Source organism: Chelonia mydas, chromosome 6 (assembly GCF_015237465.2).
Source record: "Chelonia mydas isolate rCheMyd1 chromosome 6, rCheMyd1.pri.v2, whole genome shotgun sequence".
In the NCBI taxonomy this organism is placed as follows: Eukaryota; Metazoa; Chordata; order Testudines; family Cheloniidae; genus Chelonia; species Chelonia mydas.
In genome coordinates, this window is record NC_051246.2 from 118,630,952 (window position 1) to 118,655,622 (window position 24,671).

Genomic DNA, 24,671 nt, shown 5'->3' on the forward strand with positions numbered 1-24,671 from the left:
TTTTTTCTAGGCTGGAGAAATTCATTTCTATTAACTTCTTCCTGCAAGTTTTTTGGAACCTGGGATTATTTTTGTCTTTGGATAGTGTCCACTTTAATTTGATCATTTTTGGAATCCAGAGCTGCTTGCTATGCTCCAGATGCTATATAGAGTGGAATAATTGCTACCTGGTCCTATAAGATACCTTTTACTATAGCATGTCTCAGTGTAGCATTAGCATTTCTGGCATCAGTGTCACACTGCATGCTCATGTTCAATTGTTCCTCTGTAAAGCATCTGTTCATGTCCACTTAAGAATGGTGCTTTCTCACATGTGTACAGATTGCAGAGCCATACACCGGTTGCTATTTTTAGCCTGGTAAGTGTATTGCAGCCAGACGTAGTTCTTTGTCTCTCCTATAAACTCATAAATAATCAGTGATGTGTAATGGTACATTTTCTAGTGCTGGAGCCCTCCAGAAATGAACCCATCACACATACAATCTTTCTCCCTCTCCAGTCTCTTCACCTACACCTACCACACATGTGTCCTTCTGTCCTTCAGGGCAGACCTGAGTCCGTCCATTCTGTCTCTGCCCATTTGGAACTTGATGCATTCTAATGATCTGTCCTTCCACACAGAAGCCTGGGCAGGGGGATGGGACGAGGCCGCTGTGCTGCTGTTACTGAAAGTGGGTGTTGCAAGCAAATTCCTGTTTGAGCTGCGAGGAGCTGCCTAGCTTTCCCACCACCTGCAGGTTCTAGAGTCTGGCCTGTCCCACCCCTCACCTAACCCTGACTCTGCTTCACTGCTGGCCTGGTGCCCCATGCACCACCTCAGTGAAAGGGACCTTCTCGTAGGGAATACTACCCCCAGCCTCCCTTTTGAATCCCTCTGCAGGTAGCAGGCCATGTCTCCTGTCCTGTGCCTGGGCTTTTGAAGGAGGGAACAATGCTGCCCAAGCTGGTTACTTCAGGGGCAAATCCCCCCACCCCCTTTCAGCTTCAATTCTTCCTGCTTCCACCCCAGCCTGGTTCGGAGCTGCTTTAGCAACACGACACCCCTGTGTCTAAATAGATGGCTGACAAACCCTCTATGACTGGCATGTGACTGAAAGCGTGTGCAAGCCCTTCTGCACCCCATGGGAAGAAGCTCCTCAGCACTGCTGCACTCGCACCAGTGCTGTCCTGAGGACAAGACACTGCTGAGATTATATCCGGGAGCGGCTTTCACAGTCCGTGGTGAAGTTAGGTACTGCTGATTCTTGCTAGCTCAGAGCCTTACAAGGAGCTAGATTACCCTGACAAAAGGTGGAAAGAGAGGTTTTCTGGGCAGAAACCAGGAGAAGGAGACCTAAGGGCTACCCCATCTGTGCTTTCTCTGGTGTTAACAGATTGTTCAGCTGCATGAAGAGAGTGTGGCCCAGGGCTTCACTTGTTGAACACAAACCCTGTAAGTAAAATGGAAATCCCAGGAAAGGTTTTGTTAAGCTCATCACAGGCCTCTTGTGAATTTTCTGTCCAGCTCCTAAGACCTCCGACCCTACCTCCTGAAATTTTCAGTTCACCACATTTTGTCCAGTGATACTCTGGCTTGTGTTATCTGAACCTACAAATGCAACGTATACCTGAATAAAATGCTGGAGTATTTAAGGTGACACCTGCTGATACCGGTTAGTCAAAGAAGTTTCCTGACTCAGTGCAAGTCATTAGTTAAATACCGGAGCATATCTTCTGCTTAAAACAAAAGCAAACAAACACCACTTTTTTTCAGTTGGAAGAAATTTGGATCTAAATTTTCCTGCATCAGTACTAAATAATCCCTGAAGGAATGATGATGTGTTCTACCCTCTGTATAGTTGAGAAACAAAAATGTTTGAAGAAACACAAGTACAACATTTCATCTGTGGTTAAACACATCAGCACAGACACAACACTGAACTGGTGGCAAGAGCATGGGGCAGCAGTTACTGCTGTGAGAATTGTACTGGAAGGAAACAGCGAATTCATTTAACTCTCCAACTTACCACTGCAAGTTAATTTGGACACGCTATATTCCCCAGCACAGCTATACATTTTTAAATAAGCACAGCCAGGGGTCTAGCTGAAGAGAGACGGTATGGTGCAACATAATCCAACTGTGCTCTGAAATACTGGTGTGTGTTTTAAACAAGCTGCCTTTTACATCTTGTGCCTACAATTTATTTATCTCTGGAACAGGAAAATGGGCAACTGCACCTCACTTCCTGAAATGTGGCATGACATTGCCGTTTTGCGCCTGGTATAATTTGAGCACACCTTTGTATGAAGTGGTTAGAAGTATCTGGCTAAGAAGAAAGCTCCAGAATCTCTTATGTACTGTCAAGGCATGCTTCATAAATGGATCCAATTCTTTTCATACTGTAGCAAAAGTAACTGTGTAGTGTGAACTCTCATAATTATGGCCCTGATTCAGTAAAGTGTAACACTGACAGACCCCAGTCGTCGGCGGGGCAGGGTTGAACCTGGGACCTCTGAAGCGAAATGCATGAGCCTCGACTGCATGAGCTAAAAGCCATATGACTCTTAGCTAAGGTTGTAGAGCAGACTCATTAATCTCTCTCTAAGTGGTCTCGGTGCCATTAGATGGGACAGAACACCACACCCAGGAGGTGTGGGGGTTACAAAAGCACTTAAAAACATGCTTAACTTTAATTAACATTTAAGTTCATCGGACTACTAACATGCTTAAGGTAAACACATGCTTAAATGCTTTGCTGATCTGGCGCCTATAAGATGACCCTGAGACTTTTTTTAATTCTTGTATTTCAGTCTAGAAATACAAAGGTTAGTAACTGGGTAATGGAATTTCCTTCTGATGTCTAACGTGGTGACATTGAAATAGTACAGCAGGAAAAGGTGCATTCTCTTGAAAGAGGTCTGTAAAGGAATTCAGTGATCTAAACAGAGCTCACTTAGGGCTTAATCTTGGACACTTTGTAAGTCCTACTCAGTAATGCCAAGGCAGGTCCACAATGCATGCAGCCATGGAACATTCATTCCATGTTCCGTAGTAGAAGAAAGTGCTCATGCTTGGACTCTGTCACTGTCCCTTTATCCTGTACATCTGTTGTTTCCAAAGCGGAGACATTTAATAATTTCTGACACGAAAGGAAAAGTGCACATGAAGCTTGACAACAAAGCAAGCCTGCAACACGTACTCACACACACAGTTCCATTGAACGCAATGGATGTACTTACAATTACACGCAGAAAATTACTCATGTGAGTGTGTGCAGGGGTCTGGCCTTGAGTGGTAATAAGAGGTATAAAAGCAAAGCATGGTGTTTCTGAAGGACATTAATCATTAAACTTTGAGGCAGAGGGTGAAATCTTGGCTCCAATGAAGACAAAGGGAGTTTTTCCCTTGACTTCAATGAGCCAGGATTTCACCTGCAGTATGTAAATAACTGAATTCAAGAGCGGAACAATCACAATGTCTGTGGTTATTTGGGACAGCTTTTGGCATGTGAAGCTGAGCTTAAACCCTCATCCCTCCCCAACCTGGGGGGAAAAAAAAGGGCCAACGTGTATTCATGGGAAAGGTACTGTTGTTCAGTGGATGGAACACTGGACAGGGGCTTGGGAGACCAGGTTTCAATTCCTGGCTTTGCCAATAGCCTGCTAGGTAGCCCTGGGCAAGTCACTTCCTTCCCCATGCCTCCATTTCCCCTTTGGTTAAAACTGGACATCATGACACTGACCACCCTTGTAAAACACTTTTTGAGATCTATTGATGAAAAGTGCTAGGTGGTGTTGTGATATATTAATACAACATTTCTAGACCACATTTAACAGCCATTTAAAATACTTTCCCATTAAATAGTAAAGTGATCAGGAGTGATCCTGCAATCTCATTGTCACACAAGGTCATTCATTGTTGCTCTACACTGGGGCATGACATCAGATGGGGGAAAGCTGAATGTCTAGCAAATGTGCCTTTGCTACTCTACAGTGCCAAGAAAAAAGGGGGGGGGCATTTATAGAGAGAAATTCTGGTTGTGGCTCCTCCATGTATAAATGCAGCCCAGAGAACTGTTCTCAGAATCGATGTTTCTCATCTGGCAGTTAGCTGATATAAATCCCACCAGAACAATATGGAGTATATTGATTAGATTCTCTCTGATGTCAGTGCATATCGCCTAACTACCATGTATATCTATTGAGCTTGGTGGATTTGAGTGATCAACATTCACTCTCTTTCTTGAATGATCAACTCTTCTTTGGGGAAAAATAATAATGACAAAATCCTGGACTTTTTAGATATTTAAAAATTCCTCCAAGACGGAAATTTAAGAACCAAAAAGCCGGACATGTCTGGGAAAATACGGACATATGGTAACCCTAGATTAACTAGCATCCATACAGACTATTTTTTTTAAACCCATGCAAATCAACATTCAGAATGCTGGTTGCTCTTCACTTTTGAGAATCCAATCCTAATCTCTTTGGCTTGGCTCATTACCGGTGGAAGAACCTCAGGATGTTTAGCAGTTCAGAAGCGTGTCTCTTTGGAATGGGAAGTATGGGAGGGAATTGTCAAAGAAGCTCAACATACATATGTGCCTTATTCCCACGGAATTTTATTGGCAGCTGGGTGCCTTAGGCACTATTGAAAATCCCAGCTGATTTTGCAAGGGCAGGAAGTCTAGTGAGATTTCCAGGTCTTCCATTTCTGGTCCCAACTGAAACAGAGGTACATAGACAGGAGAGGGTAAAACATTACTAGCCAGATTTTTTTACTATCCAAGAAGTGGCTCAGCTGTATAAAATTCAAGATTCAGTTTCAGTTTGGGTTTTATACAGTGAGTGAAATTGTTCTTGTTTTTGTCTGAACTATTTTGACTGCACAGACCATCCAGTTATACCATTATTGTTCTCCTATAGTTGCCTTTAGCCACTGGGCCGTGTTGCATTTACTGTAGAATTGTCCTGCTCTGAGGGATAACTGGGAGGCAAACAAAGGTGTGTTTTAACTTGGGTTAGCTAACCCAAGTTCAAAATAGCAGTGAAGGCTTGGCAACTTGGCTTTTAACTCAGGTTAGCAGCTCAAGTTCAACTCCAGAAGCTGCCCTATAGGATAGAACTCGCACTGCTATTGTCTTCACTTCCATTTTAACCCAAGATAGGTAACCTGAGTTAAGAACAAACCTCTCTTTGCAGTGTGTAGACATACCCTCAAGCGTGCAGGGGAAAGTTGCCCCTGCTACATATACCACTTCAGGAGAGGCAGCATGCTCAGCCTTCTGTGTCCAGTTCAGCCCCTCTTTACCATCCTCACCCTTCTGGGGTGTCTTGTATCCCATGGGGCACTAGAAGACATCTGCCTCTGTGCTTGGGGCTCCTCAGGACTCTTCCTTGCACACTTGCATACCCATGTAGTGGTCAGGCACAATCTGCCCCATAGTGGGAAGATGTGGTATGATTTTCTCTGCTGATGTACCACTTTCAGTTCAGTCCATATGTATTCAAGCAGAGTCAGGATGAACTCCACCCTGACATCTGGTGGTGAGGTGTGGCAAGTTGTGAAAAAGAACTTCAGGGGCTGATCTCATTTGCATAGGCACACCCACCCTGCCTAGAATGAGGCCACAGCTGCCCAAATGGTCACTTTGGCTGCTGTGGGATCCCCAGTGTCTCTGTTATTGGGGTAGGAAGAATAAATTATTACCCTGATTATGGGAATCAAGGACAGTGGAACTGCACTTGGCCTTTTGTTATGATGGAGGGACTCGCCATCAACTAAGTAGCACTCGCTAGGCAAGGGACATGGGTTCCAAAACTCTGTGAATTGAGAGAGGCTGGGGACAGGTATTAATACCTGGTGGCATGGGCCCCATGGTGAGGGCCTTACATGCTAATTGCACTTCCTCCTCTCTCCACTGTGGACTATCAGAGCTAATTTTGATTCCATTAGGAGTCTAGTTACAGGCTGCTGAGCTGAATTCTCTTTGGGCTAATGGTGCACCAGCACTGAAGCTCCCCTACTACAAGCTGAAAACACAACACTCAGTGATTTCAGCTCTTAGTAAGTTTAGCTCTTTTGTGATAAGTAGTGGGGGAGCCTGAAGATACATGGTGGAGCAGTTTGCGGGACAGTGAGCAGAGCGGCTGGTGGAGTGGAGCAGTTTGCGGGATGCCTAGAGCAGCCCATGGGGTGGCTGGCGGAGCGGAGCCCCATGAAGAGGTGGGGCCATCAGCTTTGGACCACGTAAGGTGCCCCTTACTCTCTGCCCCCGCCCCAAATCTCCACCCAGGTTGGGAGGTAACTCTGCAGATAAACTTTTGAACTGGGCTGCCCTGACCAGGGACAGAGACTTTTGGGTCTTTGGACTTTTGGGACTTTGGGTGATTTGGCTTGCTGGACTCAAGAACAAAAGGGAAAGGACACGCCCCAATTTGCTTGGGGTGGGATTTTTGTTCATGGGTTGTGTTATGAATCCTGTTGGTGGTGTTTCTCTCTGTTATTAAAAGGCTTTTTGCTACACTCAGACTATGTGCTTGCGAGAGGGGAAGTATTGCCTCTTGGAGGCGCCCAGCGGGGGTGGTATATATTTGTCACTGGGTGGGGGCCCGAGCCGGTTTTGCATTGTGTTATTGGAATGGAACCCCTAGATACTGAACCTGGCCCTTGTTGCTGCCAACTCTGACAGGCAGAAGGGTTACATGTACTAACAGATGGATGGACGCAAAGCTCCTGGGGTTTAATAATGGGGTTGCACCTGTGTGACTGAAAACAGAATTTGGATCCTTATCTTCCTGTAGAAACATACATCTGTGCAAAGGACTTGGGTGAATAGTCCCCAAAGTACATTTCTCTAAACACTTACGTAAGTCAATATAGTGAATGGGGGAAGGGAAGCAAACAAAAACAAGGCTTCTTTGTAACCTAATTCTTGCCTTGACAAAAATAAATGGCTCAATTATGTGACATTTTTCATTGTATCTCCTGCAAATAATTTGTACATCCTTCCTGATAAATTAACTGTTGTGCTTCATAAATGACTTTGTTCCGATTTCTTAGGAGCTTAGCACTTTTCACAGAAATACATTAAGGAAATTATCTGCTTCCTTTGCTTCTGTATAGATCTTCTAGTTGGCATTTTATTACATGCAACAAATTCCTTCACTTCAAGGACTTCCTTTTGCTTGGAACTTATTTAGCCCACCCTATTATATCTTACTATGACAGCTACCTGGTTCAAACCCTTATCCCTCAATGGTCATGTCTGTTACAAACCTGGCATGACTAATGGTATATTCCAGGATGAGCCCAGCTGTCGTTTATCCACCTCTTTCTGTATTCATTGGCAGGAACAGTTCATCAAGAATAGGAGCTTCTAAAATTTACTTGCTTCCTTGTCAACAACAAAATGTATTTTCCCCTGAGCTGTACTGTGGTTTGCAAGGCTCAAAGCTAAATACTGTGATGATCAGCACACAATAGATGAATAGATATGATCAGCCACTGGTCCTCATTGGGGATTGAACTCAGAATTTTCAGGGTTAAAACCATGTCCATGATCCTTTACCACTTTTGCTAAAGAATTAACTCATTAGCTGCCATCTATAGTCTGTTCTTATCCTCTTAGCACTGAAGGTTCTGGGTTTATTCCTCACTCGCAATCATTGTTTGGTTATGTGAGGTCGTTACAAACGGTTGGCCATAAAGGGATTTGAACTGCTTTGGACCTCAAATGCTAAGGATGCGCTTATCCAGGTTGGGGAAGTGCGTAACCCATGCTAGGAAAAGAGGCTTGGAGTCCTCTAGTGCAGGGGAGGGAAAACTATGGCCCGTGGGCCAGATCTGGCCCATCAGGGCTTTCAATCCAGCCCGCGGATCGCCACCCCTGTGGCGCAGTGGGGCTAAGGCAGGCTCCCTGCCTGCCCTGGCCCCGTGCCACTCCCAGAAGCGGCTGGCACCACGTGCCTGCTGCCCCTTAGAGGTGGGGGGGGCAGAGGGCTCTGTGCACTGCCCTCACCTGCAGGCACTCCCCCCCCAGCTCCTATTGGCTGGGAACAGGGAACCACGGCCAATGGGAGCTTCAGAGGTGTTACCCACAGGCAAGGGCAGTGCACAGCTGAGCCGCCTGCCCCACCCCACGCCCAACAGCCACTGCCGGACATGCTGGGCACTTCTGGGAGCAGCGCAGAGGCAGGGAGCCTGCCTTAGCCCAGCTGCATGCTGCTCCACCCCGGAGCTGCTCGAGGTAAGCAGCACTGGGTCGAAGCCCGCACCCCAAATCCCTCCTGCACCCCAACCCCCTGCCCTGAGCCCCCTCCTGCACACCGCACCTCCTCCCATACCCCACGCTCCCTCCCACACCTCAACCCCCTTCCCCAGCCATACATTCATGGCCCTGCATATAATTTCCCCACCCAGATGTGGCCCTCAGGCCAAAAAGTTTGCCCACCCCTGCTCTAGTGACTGTTTCACATACGATGACAGGACACAACTGCTGCTGCTAGCTGACAGAGTTACTCCTCCAGGTCAAGCAGTATTAACTTGCATTTTTAACATGATAGATTCCAGGCTCAGTTCCCTGGCAACCCTGGATGACAGTTTTCATATCACTAAATTTGGGTGATAAAAATAAATATTATGACCACAAAAACCCTGGAACTGAATCCTAAAAACTGGAATGTGGGTATTCTGATCTCACGCTGACTTCAGACCAGTATAATTCCTCTGAGTACAGTGAAGTTACTCCTGATTTACACTCGTGTGAAATCAAAAGTCAGACCCTTTGTCTTTATTTATTCAATGCGCCACATAGCCATTGTGAAAATTAGACTACATACATAAGCAACATTTTTAATATGTGCTCTAACTTCCATTAACTTTAGTGAACAGCCCCTGGAGAAAAGAACCCTTAACTGATAGTTTATATCATGTCTGAAGTCAAACTTCAGTATCAGAAAAGCTATATCTTCTGAAGCACGCCCGCATTGTCTAACCAAAACACATATCAGCATCCTTTAGGGATGAGGTTGTCCAACTGATTGTATGTCTAACACCTAACTGGTTGGTTTATGGAGTGCTTCCTGGTCATATGGGACCTGGTGTTCAGAAGTTTTCAGTGTCGTAACCAGGCCCAAATCTTCAAAAACAGGCAGTACATCATGTTCTGAGCTCTTTTGAAAATCTAGCTCTTATTTAAGTGTCTAAGGGGATCTTTGTAGTGCAATCACAGGCTGTGACTGCAGCTTGAGTAGATATTTGGGTACCTTTACACAAGGATAAAAAACCCATGGCAAGGCTGCAGGTGGCCTGGGTCAACTGACTTGGGCCCATGGGGCTTGTGCTGCAGGGCTAAAAATCGCTGAATAGACATTGAGGTTTGGGCTGGAGCCTAAGCCTGAGCATCTACACAGTGATTTTTTCAGCCCTGGAACCTGAGCCGTGGGTTTTTTATCCCTATTAGTACAGGTACCACAGTAGTGAAGTAGCAGCAGTGCATGCTTCAGCATAAGCTGTACAAGCCTGCCCAGAGCCCTGGGTAATTACTTGTGGAGCTGGCTTGCATCCTGCCATGGCTTTGCTGCTCCAGTGCCTGAGCTAGGTAGATTAAAGCTAGCATGGGTATGCCTGCTCAAGCTGTAATCACACCCTGTGATTGCACTATAGACCTTCTGTAAGTGGGAGCTCAGCTCAAAATCTGGCCCCAATTTTGGATGCAGAGTACTTGAAAGGCTGGCCCTCAGCTTTTCTGAATATCTGTTCCATGGTGCTGCATCCCTTTTTGTTTCCTGATGCACCTTTGCTAGTCACCACTGCAGTGGTATCGCTCACAGAGAGAGGAAGTCTCAGCTAATCTGGTCCCCCAGGCTAAAACCAGCATCTTGGCGCTAAGAGGCGCTATTGCAGGAAAACTTATTGAGGGAGATTAGCAGATTTTGAACTAGAGTGAGCACGACTGCACAGAACTAGAAGATGTCACAAGTTATGGAGGGTCTGTTCTTCCAGGATAAAGTTGCTCATCATGCCTGGATAACTGCCTGTTTTGAAACTAGAGCATGAGACAGTTTATGAACTTAAAACACATTTTCTAACCTTAGGAGGGTTTTTTTGACTGCGTGTTCTCAGCAAAGAAATATTATAAATAGGCTCTCTTTGGCAGGGGGAAGGAGTGGTATTTTTGTCCCATTTCCCAAAGGATAAAAATTAACAACATGCTTGAATGTGCATGTTTTCCCACTTTGTGCTACAGGGGCTGCTTCCCATAAGGACTGCCGAAAACTCAGCCTTAGCTGATAGTGTTAATATCATTACCTTGCAGTCACTGCTGAATGTCTTTGCCAGAAAGTCTTTAATAAAAGACAATGCTTCTTTCCCCTTAGAATGGCTGGGGTTGGAAAGGAGGTCTCATGAGTCATCTAACTCATCTCCCTGCACCGCGGCAGGACTGATCAGTCCAATTCCCCTTCATAAATTCATGTTAACTTCCTGTCTGAAAGGCTGAGTTTTGACTCTATCCATGCTGATGGTTTAGGCTTTTATTTCTCTAATAATCTGATTCAACTTTGGTTTGGTGCTGGACTGAGGTGCAAGGGACAGGCTCCTGGCACTGTGTGGTGAAGAGAAGGAAGGTCTCCCCCCCCGCCCCGCCGCCCCTTGCTGCTTTTTCCCACCCCAGCAACACCCTCATCCCTCTCCCATGGTAGATGGGCAATTTTTACAGCTGTGTCCCCATCCCCTTTAGGAAGGGACTTTACTCAGCTCCCCTCCCACTCCAGTTGTGGATGGTTTCTCCAGCAGCTGCCTTCTCCCCCAGAGACCGGTGCTGGTGTCATGTACTTCAGGAGTCACTGCTGTGCCAGTGTGCTCTGCAGGGAAGACTCTTCTTCCCCTGCCCAGCAAAGGACAGAATCTCTACTGATGGCTTGGGGAAGTGCTAAGTCTAGAGACTGGCTCTTGTGCTAGCTGAAACAGCATGACCTCAAGATTCTGCCAGCCTGCCCCATGTGCCCCAGCACATATGGGGTTGGCAGTATGGCCTAGCTGAAAGTGCGTGCTGCTCTTTAGCAAAAGAGAAACAAGATGCACTTGGCCCCATGTCCTCCAAGTCTGTCTCAAGCCATCTTGCCCTGTGACGTACGATACTTTCCCCATGCACGGAGACAGCAACATCTGTTAATGGCAGGATTTTGTTCTTAGTTTTCAATTCATGAATGTGTATGGCACAAAACTAATAAAGGACTTAAGATTTAGATGCCATCTAAGGTCCCTTCCAGATTCCTAAGCAGGACTTTGGGGGAAATGAAGTGAATATCCTTGAAAAATCAGTCCCAAGTTTTATTCTGATCCCAGTGCATGCTGGGACAGGGATAGTTTGGTAATGAGCTGCAATCCTTTGATTCAATGAGAAGCCTATTAATGAGCAGTCTCCCAGGATTTGGGTAAATAAGCATCCATTTTGAAGGTAGATGTCAAATATTATAACTAGCATTTTCTCATTTTAAAGGTAAGTAATAATTTGCCAAAAGATGTCCTTCATTTTGAATGACTTTGTCTTGATGGGACAAGTTAAGGAAATGTATTTTCTCTTCCCAGTCCTGTGCCAGTTCCATGATGTAGTTAGTTAGTCCTGGCTATAGCCACTGAAATATTAGGACATAGGAAAGTAGTGGTATATACGCTGAGGGAAACAGAATGATAAACTGTGGCACTTTTATATGCACCAATCAGCTAGGCATCTGCAGCAAGTCCTCCTAAGTGGAGAAGAAAGTTCAAGGGAGAATTTTTTATTGACTTAATCAGCAAAGAAGCTATTATGCTGATGACTCAGTATAATACGGCCACACCACATCCTGCAGAAATGGAAAGATTTGTATAAAGCTAGGGGTTTCTGTTGTTTAGAAGCTCTGGGCAAGTTTTTTTCCCCTTTCTTTTAGCTAGGCATCTATTCTGGAAATAGTGCAGCCACCTATTTGTAAATCAGTCATTCTGGTACAAGAATGAGTTATGTATACTTATCTGTCATGTCCATCATTTAGACTGTAAGTTTAACTCACTGCTCAATATATTGTTGCTCTCTGTACTTGGATCCAGAGGGATATGAGTCTGCTACAAGCTAGGAGAGTTAGTTCTTTAACTCAAACTATAGATCCTGGGTTCTGACCAAGTAGACAGTCATTACATGTAAGCCAGTGGCTAGGGCTCTACAGAGAAGGTGTGCTCTGTGCCATCTCTTAGTGGTCCAGAGGAAGAAACAGAATAATTCATAGATTCCAAGGCAGAAGGAATCATGATAATCTAGCCTGACCTCCTGTATAACGCAGGCCATAAAACCCCAAAATAATTCCTAGAGCAGATCTTTCAGAAAAACACCCAGTCTTGATTTAAAAATTGCCAGTGATGGAGAGTCCACCAAAAACCTTAGTATGTTGTTCCAGTGGTTAATGAGCACATTAAGCTTGTCACTATTAACCTGAAAGGGCCAGGTTGTACAAGGAATCAATGCTTTCTTGTCTCAAGGTTGGGGCTCAAATCTGGTAGACTAGATCTGGGTGAACATTGTGGGGGGAGGGGAGGAGAGAAACAGCCCCTCAAGTAAATATTACAAATTTGCTTCAGTTGTATTCATGTCCTTTTCTACTGAGTTATTACAAATGTTTGTCTGAATGACCTCTCTCTCTCTCTTGTTTGCAAGAATATTCATGGGAAACAAACAAAAAATGTTCATGCAGCTGTCGTCTTGATTCTCCTCCTTCTGTTTATAGAATACTCCTGTGTTAATTCTGCTCCAAAAAATTAAAAATTCTGCGCGCAATATTTTAAAATTCTGCACATTTTATTTATCAAAATAACACAATATAATCTCACCAGTTTCAATTATTGTTGGTCATTTATTTCAAAATACCTGTCAGCAAGTATGTCTGTAACAATACAGACAATAAAAAAGATTCGGGAAATGTTTTGACAAATAGATTTCTTACTAGGCATATTAATACAGAACTTGGAGTAATAATTCATTTAAACTACAATACAGAACCGTATTTCCTGCACCCCTCAGGAGCACTGCAAAGGCTTGGAGGAGTCAGGATAATGGAGGAGCTGAGGGAGAGGGAAGTATATTGCTGGGAAGGAGCCTGGGTGTGAACTTGGAGGGTTGTTGGGTATGGGTGGGAAAAGTATGGAACAGGTTTTTTGGGGGGGGCAGGGAGGGATTGTTAGGGAGCTTCCCCCATGCAGACCCTGGCTGACCCCTAGCCTCTCCCATTCAGTTGGACACATCTCCCCCAGTCCCCATGTGTCCTTCCACCCCCCTGTCCACATATGTCCCTCCACCCCCACTCAGACACCCCCATCCCCATGTCGCCCTGAACCCCCTCCCTCTGTCCCTATGTGTCCCTGTACTCCCTCCCCTGTCTCCATGTGTCTCTATGCCACCACCCAGCCACCCTCTGTCCCTATGTAGCTCTGTGGCCCTGCACTTCCCTCCCCTGTGGCCCTGTGTCTCCATTCCCATTCAGCCCCTGACCCCAGTCTATCGTCCCCCACTAGCTCTTATGAGCCCCTGTCTGATCCCCACAGCACCCCACACTGTCTGTCTCCCATAAGCCCTTATCTCCTGACCTGGCCTGCTGCGAAGAAGGCAGCTCTTTCTCTTCTCTCGCTGGCGGGGAGCTGCTGCTTTGTTCTATCACCACAACACCCTCTGGTGGGCAAAAGGCAGAACTGCAGAAGTTATTTTCTGCTGGGAGCTGCTGCTATTCTTGCACCACAACGCCCTCTGGTGGGCAAAAGGCAGAGCTGCAACAACATTTCAGCAGAAGCTTTTTTCTGCACAAAAAATTAAAAATATGTGCAGCTCATTAATTGTGTGCACAGGCAGTAGTGCAGAATTCCCCCAGGAGTAATAGAAGTTTCAGCCAGGGGACAAAAACAGTATCATCTGACTTAGCTAACCATTAACACACCATGAACAATAAAGAGTTGAAGCAAATAGTTTGGGAGCTACTCAACAAGTGAGACACATCCATATAAAACATTATCAATCAGTTGAAAATAAACATTTCTAAACAATTAGTCTCCTAATTTGTGAACAGAAGAAAGTAATGGCTGTGGTCATTCTACATTGCTGTTAGTTTGCCTGGCTGCAGTCATAACTGAACCACTGCATACAATATTCATCAGCAAATCATTTACGACTCTTGATTTTCTTCACCAGTTATTTTGGACAAATGGTTTTTCATGAACTGTTCACTGTGACCTTTTTGTGAAGTTGGCTAATTATGGCACATGGCATTGTTTCTGGTCCCTGATTGAGTGACTGGAAAAATAGGAAATAACACACTTTTGAATATGAATTTAGGGATGAATAAATATTCATACTAAAATCTCTGAAGCTTTCAGGGTGAACATTGGTGGAGGAATGTTAGCTGTATTCGTGCAAATGTTCACAATCAGAGTAACCATGTTTATGTTAATATTCAACCAGCTCTGCTGGTGATTGAACTGAATTTTGTCTTGGTGCAGTCTCAGTCATAAGTAAACATGTATAACATCACATAGATTGATACAGTTTAACTCAGTTTGACTCGGAAAGCATTGCTCAGAGAAGATCAGCATCAGAATTTTAAAGATGGCATAAAACTGATTTGGCAGAAATTGCTATAAACTATGGAAACCAACATCTATTGTTATTGCCTGTGCTGTCCTGTTTGCCACTGGGATAGATTTTTTTTTTGTTTGCTTGCCACTAGAAACCAGCAGTTTATCTAGCATGTGAAGTTTTCAGCACATGACTTGGATTTTTACTATTCTACAATAAGTACCCAACCAATGCTCTGAGTATTTTGGACAGTGTTTTAAAAGTACACTGATAAATAAGCAGACCCACCAATTAGCCCAAGTCAAATCAAAGAACCCAGTTACAACATGTTTATATATATAACAAATTAATCAGCCTCCCCACACAGTCCCCAGAGTCCCAGACCACTGCTACCCAGACCTACCCAACACCTGTCATGGGTACTGATGGAAAGGCTGGCCTTGCCATGTTACCCTGAAATTTTACAAATTCACACTCTAAGAGACTGGGGGGGGGGGGGGAATAGCAGCTGATCGATGCAGGGGAACAATTCACATATTTATTAACTGGCCTAAAAAGTTGTGTCATGCAGCTGTTTGCACTATGAAACTGGTGCAATGCTTCGCTCCAGAAGTGGCTGCATTTCAATGCTAGGTGAAATAACTGTCATCTCTAGAGGGCCTTTTCTTGCACTCACTGAAATCAACTGAATTTTGGCTTTGACTTCATTGGAGCAGGATTGGGACCACAGTTTGCAAAGTGCTTTGAGGTCCCATAGTGTAAAAGGCACTGTATAAATATAGCATAATTATAATGCTAATTGGAGCTTAGCCCCCTGAAATTTGACACAATTCCTTTGCTACACCCTTGTTGCCTGCCTCCTTTTGCATCAATAATGTGAAAACCTGCCTCACATCTGTGGCCCATACAAAGGATAGCGAGCAGGTAGGGCAAGTTAGCATAATTTGTGATCTGCTGCTGTCAATGGTTACCACCCTATCATCAATGACAACTGTGTAATTAAGCTATTCCCAGTTCTGTGCTAGTTAATACTCTGATAGTATATTTTGACATTATCAAAATGCAGCATTGTGACATTATCAAAACACATTTTTTCAGACTATCCATTCCATGGAAAATTTCAACATTTTTACTTTTCATGCTGATTTGGAACAAACACAGATTTCAAAATGTTGGAATTTCCCATGGAATGGAAATTCTATTTTCTGACTAGCTCTAGTTTTTAATCACTCTAATCAGAGATGGTTTGTCCCACAATAGTATATTAATATCTAAAGACTTTGAACAATCTGTTTGCTTAGCTTTCTGGGCTTTCTCCTAAAAACACTTTTCCTTGTACTAGTTGCTTTGAATGCTTCAGAATTCCAATAAATACTGGAGATAATCTCAGAAACCTAATTCTTCAGCCTCTGCAAATACATTTGTAAAATCTGCATTTGAATGGGAATAGATATTGTTTCATACATATTTATTAAATTTTTACTCCTATTTCTGTTTTGTGGAAACAGCTTTTTAAAAATGGGATTTTAAAATAAATGGGGAGAGGTGGTGGAGAAAAGACATTGTTATTTGCATCTAGAGATGAAGCTACACACATTTATGGAGAAATATGGGTTTCACATTACCACATATCAAACTCAGCATTTACACGGTTTCTTTTTTGGCCACGTCCCTCTGCTAAACCTGACATGAAGCCAAGGTGAAAGCAGAGATTTTCCCATTACAGAATACCAAATCTATGATAAACCATGCTATGAAAATCCAGTTTAGGAGAAACAGAAAATAAAAAACAAAACTGCTGCAAGATCAGTGATGAGTTTTGCATTACTTATAAAATCTGTTTTTTTCAGGGATCTTGTAAATAAAAAAATCATAGAATCAGTAATGTAACATGATGGGGACAACCAGCGCTTGGATTAGGAGAACTTAAGCAACAGTAAAGGCATTTTCAGCCTATTGCACAGTACACGTGCTCACTTTTGAAGCACTTGAAAAAGTTGTAAGCAGTTGCTACAGTAAAAGTGGTCTGTGAATACTGTACCTAAACTGTGGTGGTCTTAAGATGTGTGTATCAGCTTGCACTGTGATAAAATGAATATCAGCTATGATCTTTGCTATGTTCTGTGAGTGGTGGTTCTCTTTTTACCTAAGACAAGCACATTCATCATTAAGAATGAAAACTAATGAACGCTGCTGCTTTGCTCATCATCATACTCTGATATTAAATACTATTAATAATAAATGCCAGCAAAACAGAGTAAGCTTCATTCTGGCAGCACTGGGTGAGATTTCAGTGCTTTACTCAAAGATTAGTTCATAAAAACGATTTCAGTATTGCAGCTTCTGAATCATTTGCCACGAGGAAAAAGATGACTGACAAAATGTGTGTGTGAGAGTCTGGAGGACTCTCTCACACACATTTCTAAGTTCAACTTAGAACTTCAAAACTCCCAGACAAGCCTGGCAACTAGTTATGCAAATGCTGATTTATATCCACTGCCTTTAAAGCCCAGTGGAGGTTAATTAAAGTTGTGTTTCTAATTCTGCATATTTGCCAAAACCAAAATGGGAAACAAATAAGTTCTCTCCTAACTTCATTGCCCCACTTGTATGTGCTGCCCTCTAAGCTGTCTGGCTGCCTTCCAAACCTGAATCACATCCCTGGCTCACAGTAACCCCGACATCCCCTTTGACCCATCCTCCTTTGCCCTTGATCTCCCTTCACCTCACTCCTGGAGTTTTCTGAACCTATTTAGACTTTTTACAAAGTACTTCCTTACCTGCATAGTGGTCAAATACGGTGGGCACGTACTCCTCCGGGAAGGCGTCATTGGCATAACTCATCAGCAGACAGGTTTTCCCAACTGCACCATCCCCAACCACCACACACTTCAACATCTTCTTCACGTTATTGCTGCTGCAGTGGGTGCTGTTGTCATCTTCCTCCTTACAGTTCATTCTTGCTGGTGTTGCTGCTGGTCCCAGGACTTCCAAGTGCACATGAAGGGAAAATGAAGTGCAATTGTATTGACTCTTCCTGAGTTTGGGAGGCTCTCAACCTCAGGAAATCATGCTAATGTTTCCAGGCTGTTCCAACCGCCTCTAACAATGACCATATCAGTAAAGAGGAGCATTGAGGTAAATAAATTATACATCGATTTTAAAAAAAGGATTGCCCTTTCTTGTGAGCTTGAGTCAGGAAATACTCATCCTGTCACAGAGACCTCGATATTTATTGCAACTTTAAAAATATCAGCAGTCTGAGGTGTTGATTCGCTTCTCCCCTTCTCCAGCTTGGCCAGAGGAATCAGGGATTCCTGCTAAATCCACTCCATTTTCCATTTCATTTCTAACATGGAGGAAAGCTGGAGGTTTTTAATGGAGTTTTTCCTTTCTTTCTTCAGCTTGCTGTGTGTCAGGAAATCATGGGTTTCCTGCTGAATTCCATATTAGGATCAGTGGGCTTGTGAAGGGCTGCAAACAATAGGAGCTCTGTGTGTGTTTGTACTTTAGAGGAACTATGCCAGGACATAGAGTAAGAAAAACACTAGAGGTCTCACTGCAGGCTAAAGTTGTTAAGCTTCCTGTTTCATCTAACGCACTCAATGCCGGGCTGGCTGAGATGAGGCTGGTGCTGACTGTTAGATACGTAGATGATTTTCACTGGGGAATGCTGTGCAAGATGGGGATTCAGGCTTAAACGAATAAGAAGGGAATAGCAGGAGGTCTATAAGGGAACCAGCCTGTAAAATATGCAATAGAGTCTATCTTAGGGTTTTCTGCTGCCACCCGTCGCTGTATCAGAGCACCTTGGGGTATGCTTTTTCTTTTGGGGGTGTTGGTACATAGGAGTAGAATTGAACACAAGTGCTCTCCTATGTAAATACCTCCTTAACAATTTGGGTAAAGCAATAAATCAGTTCTTCAAGCCAGGAACTAAGAAAATATCCTCCCCTGTGCCCCCCAAAACAAACAAATGAGATATTTTCTGGTACAGGTGTGTGTGGAGGGAGGTGGGGTGAAAGAGAGCAGCTGAAGACTTAGGAATTACCGCTGTTAAAAGGGAAGGCTACAGGGCAAAGCTACAGAACAGCCTGTGTAAAACCAGAGTTAAATGGCATAGCTTTTACGCCCTAAAAAACTAGAGCAGTGTGTGGTCCAGCACAGTTTTGCTATAGTGTTACATATCGTTCTGATCCTCCTTTTAATTTTATTATATAACTGTCCCAAAGATCCCACTGTGGGTAAACACTTAGGGCCAAACCTTGCTCTCTCTACTTCTGGAAAACTGTGCAATCTCCAGCAGAAGTGAGTCACTAATTTAAAAACAATCCCTTCCTCATGTCAGCCGTTCTCTTCCTTGGGCATCCCAGTGCATGCTGTCTACTCTATGTCTGCCTTACTTAGATTGTAAGGCCTCAGAGTGGGGAAACGGATATGGAGATAATCCACGGTGAGGTAACAACAGGCAAGGCTTTACTGAGGTGTGACACATGCCCTGCCTAGCTCATGGCTTCCCAGAAACAACAGTCTGCAGTCCCATGGTGTTGGTGGGGAAGCACCTAGGGGTCGGGCTTTAAGAGAGAGATCCCCGACCCCAAAGCAGTAAAGACTAATAGGGCCATCTTGGCCACATAACTACAGTCCTGAGCGGTCACACACCACTGTTGTAATGTAGCAAGTGCAGCAGAGACCCCCCCTCCACCCCCTCCCCCCGAGACACCACCCTTTCAGGGCCCAATCCAAAGCCCATTAAAGTCAATGGGAGTCATTCCAGTGATTTAAATGGGCACTGGAGCAGGCCCTCACTCCTTTCCCATGGAGCGGCAGATGTGTGTAGAACACTGGGTGTCACAGAGTCTGTACTAGCCAGAGAGCCGAGTGTGGCTCCGCTGTCTGCCTTTAACCCCTCCTCTCAGGTCTTGTTTGTGAAGAATCTTTGATCCGTGATGCCCACCCCGCCCCCCTTGCTGCCTTTTGTGAGCTGATCTAAATACAAAGTCTTAAGCCATCTGCCACAGCGCAGCACTCCATACAACAAGCGTTACTGAGAGGTTCCTCAGCAAACTCTCCACAGCCTGCCTCTCCTTGCTCAGTGTCCTGACAACGTGTGAGTGAGGATCTGGGCAGGACCCACAGTCTCGGCTTCCTTGTCCTGCATGGGCAAAGTTACCTAGTGATTTCAATGAAGGGTTTAAGTTGCTCTATTCCCATCCCCTTCTGCTGCCCCTCTCCTTCCTTTAAAGGGACCCTCAAAATTGGCCTTTTGCTGGTGGTTTGGGAAACATTTGGGAGGAATCGGTTTTAATTAAGACCTGCCAATAAAAGGATCTAAACTCCTCTCTCTCATATCTTGGCAGCAGCTATTACAGAGCAGTGTTCACTTTTGGCCATGATCTTAAAGACCAGCTAATGGCTCTCCTTGAAGGGGCCAACACAATGATTTATGAGATTAGCTTTAAAGTGAGCAAAGCTGATGTCTTGCCCATATATCTCTTTAATTCAGCACCATCATTTTTCTTTACAAACAGAAACAATGTGAATAGACTAGTTGATTTACCAAAAAAAAGTATAAAGGTCTGCACCTGGACTAAAAGCATATGTTTTCTTTAACGGGGGTTGGCCCCATTCACAACAGCCAGATCAAAACATGGTTTAGTTGCAACCAAGTTTAATAACTGTTGTACAGTTGTATATAACTGTCGTATATAACTTTGGGCTGTATAGACAGCACCACAATTAACCCTTCTGCTGCTCTTGGGCCGTATCTTTTACATCTGTGGCGATGGCGCTAACTTTGCTGTATGGATTAACGGCTCCGGGCTGCTGAACTTGAGCAAAGTTTGAGCAACTACTAGTTGTTTTCTGTAACAGATTGCTACCCCTAAGTTATGTCTCTTAGAGTTCTGCTGCGGGGGATGGCGAGTGGTTGAGTGGTTGCTCTCGCATGTCACCAGATGTTTTTCTTGCCTTCAGTGCTGGGTAATGGATGTTTCTTCAGAACTTTTGATTTCTTAATCGGCAGATGGGAAGTGTCAGTGATGTAGGCACACCTGGTCCTTCTGCTGCATTTCAAATCTGCCGAGGCTATCTCTGCACAGCAGAGCGGTGTGGGCGTTCCGGATTGGAGGATATGGGGTTGTTGATAGTGATAGGCAAAGCTTGAAAGAGCTGGAAATTTAGTTTAGATCCATAGGTTTTCTGCAATTCTCTAAACCTCTCTAATCTGGATATCAGGTTCAATTTTTTCAGGTTCTTTTTCATGAAATTCCCAGTGCTTCCTAATTTGCCAGCAGTTCACAAATACTTGAACAGAATTTCTGTACCTCCACTTCCAGCCAAAGTCCTAAAGAGATGAGGAGTATGAAAATTCAAAAGACACAGAGAAAAAGTTAACCCAATTCATCCAGATCGCCAAAAAGGCTTGTTTAGCATTTTGGGTAGAGACTGCGGTCAGTCCCTTCCTTGTCCAAACCAGTTCGCCCATCATTGCTTGTTGCAAGGGGCTAGCAAAGGGCACAGCCTCAAGTGGGGAAGCTGACCCAAGCTAATGGGGGAAGTTAGCGGGGGTGGAGGGAACTGTGGAGTGAAGCTGTCATTTGAGGCAGGTATCCAGCAGTTTGTAGGAAAAGTAGCTGTGTTCCAGGTGGCGTGTCTGCATTGGCTCACTGATTAACAGAGGGGTTACTGGCAGTCGGCCTAATCCTGTGAGCTGCTGGGTTCCTCCAGCTCCCACTCATTCACCTGCATGGGTCACTTCCATCTTCAGCAGTGTAATTCTGACCAAGAAATCCTGGGAGATGCCTTGCCCATGACTCTGCCTGGGCCTGAGTCCCCACAGAGATTTCTGGTGGCAGCCACAGTGTTCAGTGGTGAGATGAAGGATTTTTTAACTTGGCTGGTGGTAATTTGCTAATTAGTTCTGCCACAGCTATTTGAACAATACGTTTGCTAATTAAACCTATCCTATGAATCCCGTATGTCCTGTGGTTAGGGCAGAGCAAATCAAGGTGAAAAAAAGAGTGGTGCTGTATCCTCCCACCCCCTGTGATCTCACCCAATCTCACGTTGGCTCATGGCCATGCTATCTCTCCACTGCTTTCACCAGATGAGATGTCGTCTTCTGCAGAAACATAAACAAGCATAGAACTTGCAGAGTCATCTGAGATTGTCAGATGCTTATCTGCCCTTTCTTTAGGCCTTGTTGCCCTATTCCTTCCCCCTTCACCTAACCAACCAACTTCTTTCCAACAATCTTATGCTTCCTCTCTCCCTGCCACTCAGCTGATACAGAATCTGGTCTCCTCTGCCTCTCACAGTACCATTAGCTCTGGATGATGTCTGTGGTCCAGACCCTGACTCCCTTTCTTGGCATCCACAGCTTAATTTTCCTTTCCAACTCTCAGTTTCTCTCCCCACCTCAGACCCTCAGCTTCCTTCCTCCTTCCAGCCTTCAATACCTTTCCTTTCATGTGGTTTCAGTAAGTCTGGCAGGCTCCTCTGGGCTCAGGCCAGCTGCCGTGTCCAAACCTCATGCTCTGAGGCTTTTTGGAATGGCTGTCAAGCATTGGTCCCCTTGGCCCCAGCTCAACCAGAGCCGAAAATAATTTGGCCACCAGTGTAGCTAGTGTTTTAACATTTAGCCCAGAGTGGGTTAGATCCTTAGTGCCAGCCTTCCTGGATGCTCAGTGGGGATGGCAGCTGGGATGGATTCTGTCTTCCTCCCTAGAATGAGAGAAATGCTTATCAAAGATGTGAGCGGCAGAAGAGTCTGATGCAGCGTTTTGCAGAGAGTCAGTGTGGCCCGAGGGATAAGGCAGCGGCTTGGTAGCCACCAGGACTTCAGGTCTAGTCCCAGCCCTGTTTGTGACCTTGGATGAGTCACTTCACCTCTTTCCCACCTGTTGCCTAATCTATTTAGAATCTTTAAATTCTTTAGGGCAGGAACTGTGTCTTCTTATGTGTCTGTACAACACCTAGCACAATGGGCCCTTGTTCTCACCTGGGGCCTAGAGGTGCTACTGTAATACAAATAAATAACAAATACAAATGGAAAAAAGAAAGAGGCATCCGAGGCTCTGTTTATACTTATGGCAGCATGCAGAGTACAGGCCCGCCATGTGTAGCTATGTGGCACAGTTACAGGTGGGCTGAGTTCACACTTGTCACTGCAGTGTGTATAGCTACAGTGCTAAAAACAGCAGCGGAGACATGGAAGAGCCATGTAGGATACATACCCACAGTGTTCAGGCATGGAGGGTACACTACTTGCCTTATCCAGGCCTAACTGTCCACACGGCTATCTATACACATGCTAGCTGGGCATGCAGCACCTGTACGCTACACACTACTGCAACTGTAGACATAGCCTAAGAACCACAGTTTGGGGATCACTGCTGAAAATATTTGTAAGGCAGCAACGAGGAGTCTGGTCAGTTCATTCACAAAGCATCACTGCTTTGGATGCCAGAGATGATTTGGGGTATGCTGGGTCAGAGTCATGAGTGGAGGGTGAACCCTGGCTCAGGGAGGCTAGCCCCCGGCCTGGCCCGCCCCTGCTGCCCCCCTTCCCCTACCAGAGCCCAGAGCTCCACCCTCCCCCTGGCCACCAGCCCCCCTCAACCCCGGGCTGCCTGCGTGCCTCCGGCCCCAGAGCTCCTGGTGGGCAGGCAGCACATGGCCCCCAGCCCCCGAATGCCGGGTGGCCAGCGCCACCAGTTGCCCCAAGCACAGGGTGGACTGCGCAGCCCCAGCGCCCAGGGGCACTCCAGCACTGGGCGGCCCCAGCCACCCCAAGTTCTGGCTGCAGGCTGGCCTAGTCCCAGCCCCAGCATGCATCCCAGAAGACAAGTGGCCTGCCTGGGCTGGGGCCAAAAGGGAAGGGCAAGCAGGAGGCGGCCTCACAGTGGAGCATGGGCGGGTCCACATCGGGCTGTTTGGGGAGGAAAAGCCTCCCCCGGCCTACAATACGGGCCGCCCCTGGCCAAAGTCTGGGCTTGGATATGCCATTGTATTTGGCTGGGGTCACTAGGGGCTCCATTAGAATTAGTGGATTTGTTGTCATAGTAGCTCAGTGAATTAATGCTGAGTTTGGTTCATTGTATCCAAAGTCTGAAGAAAATGTTACACTGTAGCCTCCTTTATGATATTTTATCGCTTCCTTGATCTTTAGGCAAAGAGGAAAAACTTACTCCATTCACTGGAAACAAGGCTCCATAGTATTCCAGAATCTCTGTGCCCTTGGAATTGAAACACTTTTACTTGGCTCCTTCAGCCACTTGTGATTTAGAAGACCATTTTCCATAGTGTTGAAGATCTCTTTATGCACCAGGGAAAGACTTGATCAATGAGATGAGACTGTGAAGTCTGCTAAACAAAGTGAGGTTCAAAACGAAGTTCTCCTGGCCAGGTAGCTCAGGGCATTCTTTGCATTATAATATCAAAAGGGGCATAGACCATGAAATTAACTGAAAGCTAGATCAGTGGGCTTAACCTCTTGTAAAGATGTAGACCTGCTTCTCAGTGGCTCTGTAACAGCACTTGATGGCGGAACTGAGTGGGGAGGGCCAAAGTTGCTATAAGCCATCTCTGTACTCCCTGTATTCACTGGGTAGCCTGCTTGGCCCCGATCTAAATTGGAGCAGCCTCAGGGTTGATTCCACTTATGCTTAGAGTGCCTAGGTACCCCCCAGTAGGGATGGAGGATAGCTGGAACGAAATGCACTTTGGGCACACTCCTCTACCTGACCCCATCCATGTGATTTGCCTTGCCTCTGGCACTAGCTACCTCTCACCCATGTGCTTTGATCCTCAGGCCCCAAATTAATTTTACGTCTAGGAAGGTGAAAGTAGTATGTTAGAAAAAATCATAGCAGTTCATCACTAGCATCTCCATCCCCCGTGTGATATGTCTGAAGCATTTTTGGCTGTACAGTTTGTTAGGGGACAAGTGCTGAGGTTTGGCTCTGGGGCTTGTTGAGTGAGGATGGATTCCTATACAGCCGTCCTGTGCAGTTATTAGTGACACCTGCAAATTATACAACAATCTAGTCTTTTTGGAGGCATATCCAAACAGGAGACGTTCCACGGCTAGTG

General features: G+C 45.2%; 1 protein-coding gene across 1 annotated transcript in view; it reads right to left on the reverse strand.

The window, feature by feature from the left end:
- Positions 1-17,990, reverse strand: part of RHOJ (ras homolog family member J) — a 78,197-nt gene extending 60,207 nt beyond the window's left edge. The window contains exon 1 of the mRNA XM_007068011.4: positions 17,357-17,990. Within this exon, the coding sequence (XP_007068073.1) occupies positions 17,357-17,534 (178 nt within the window). The 5' untranslated portion in view covers positions 17,535-17,990. The remainder of the gene's footprint in view (positions 1-17,356) is intronic.
- Positions 17,991-24,671: the final 6,681 nt, after the last annotated feature.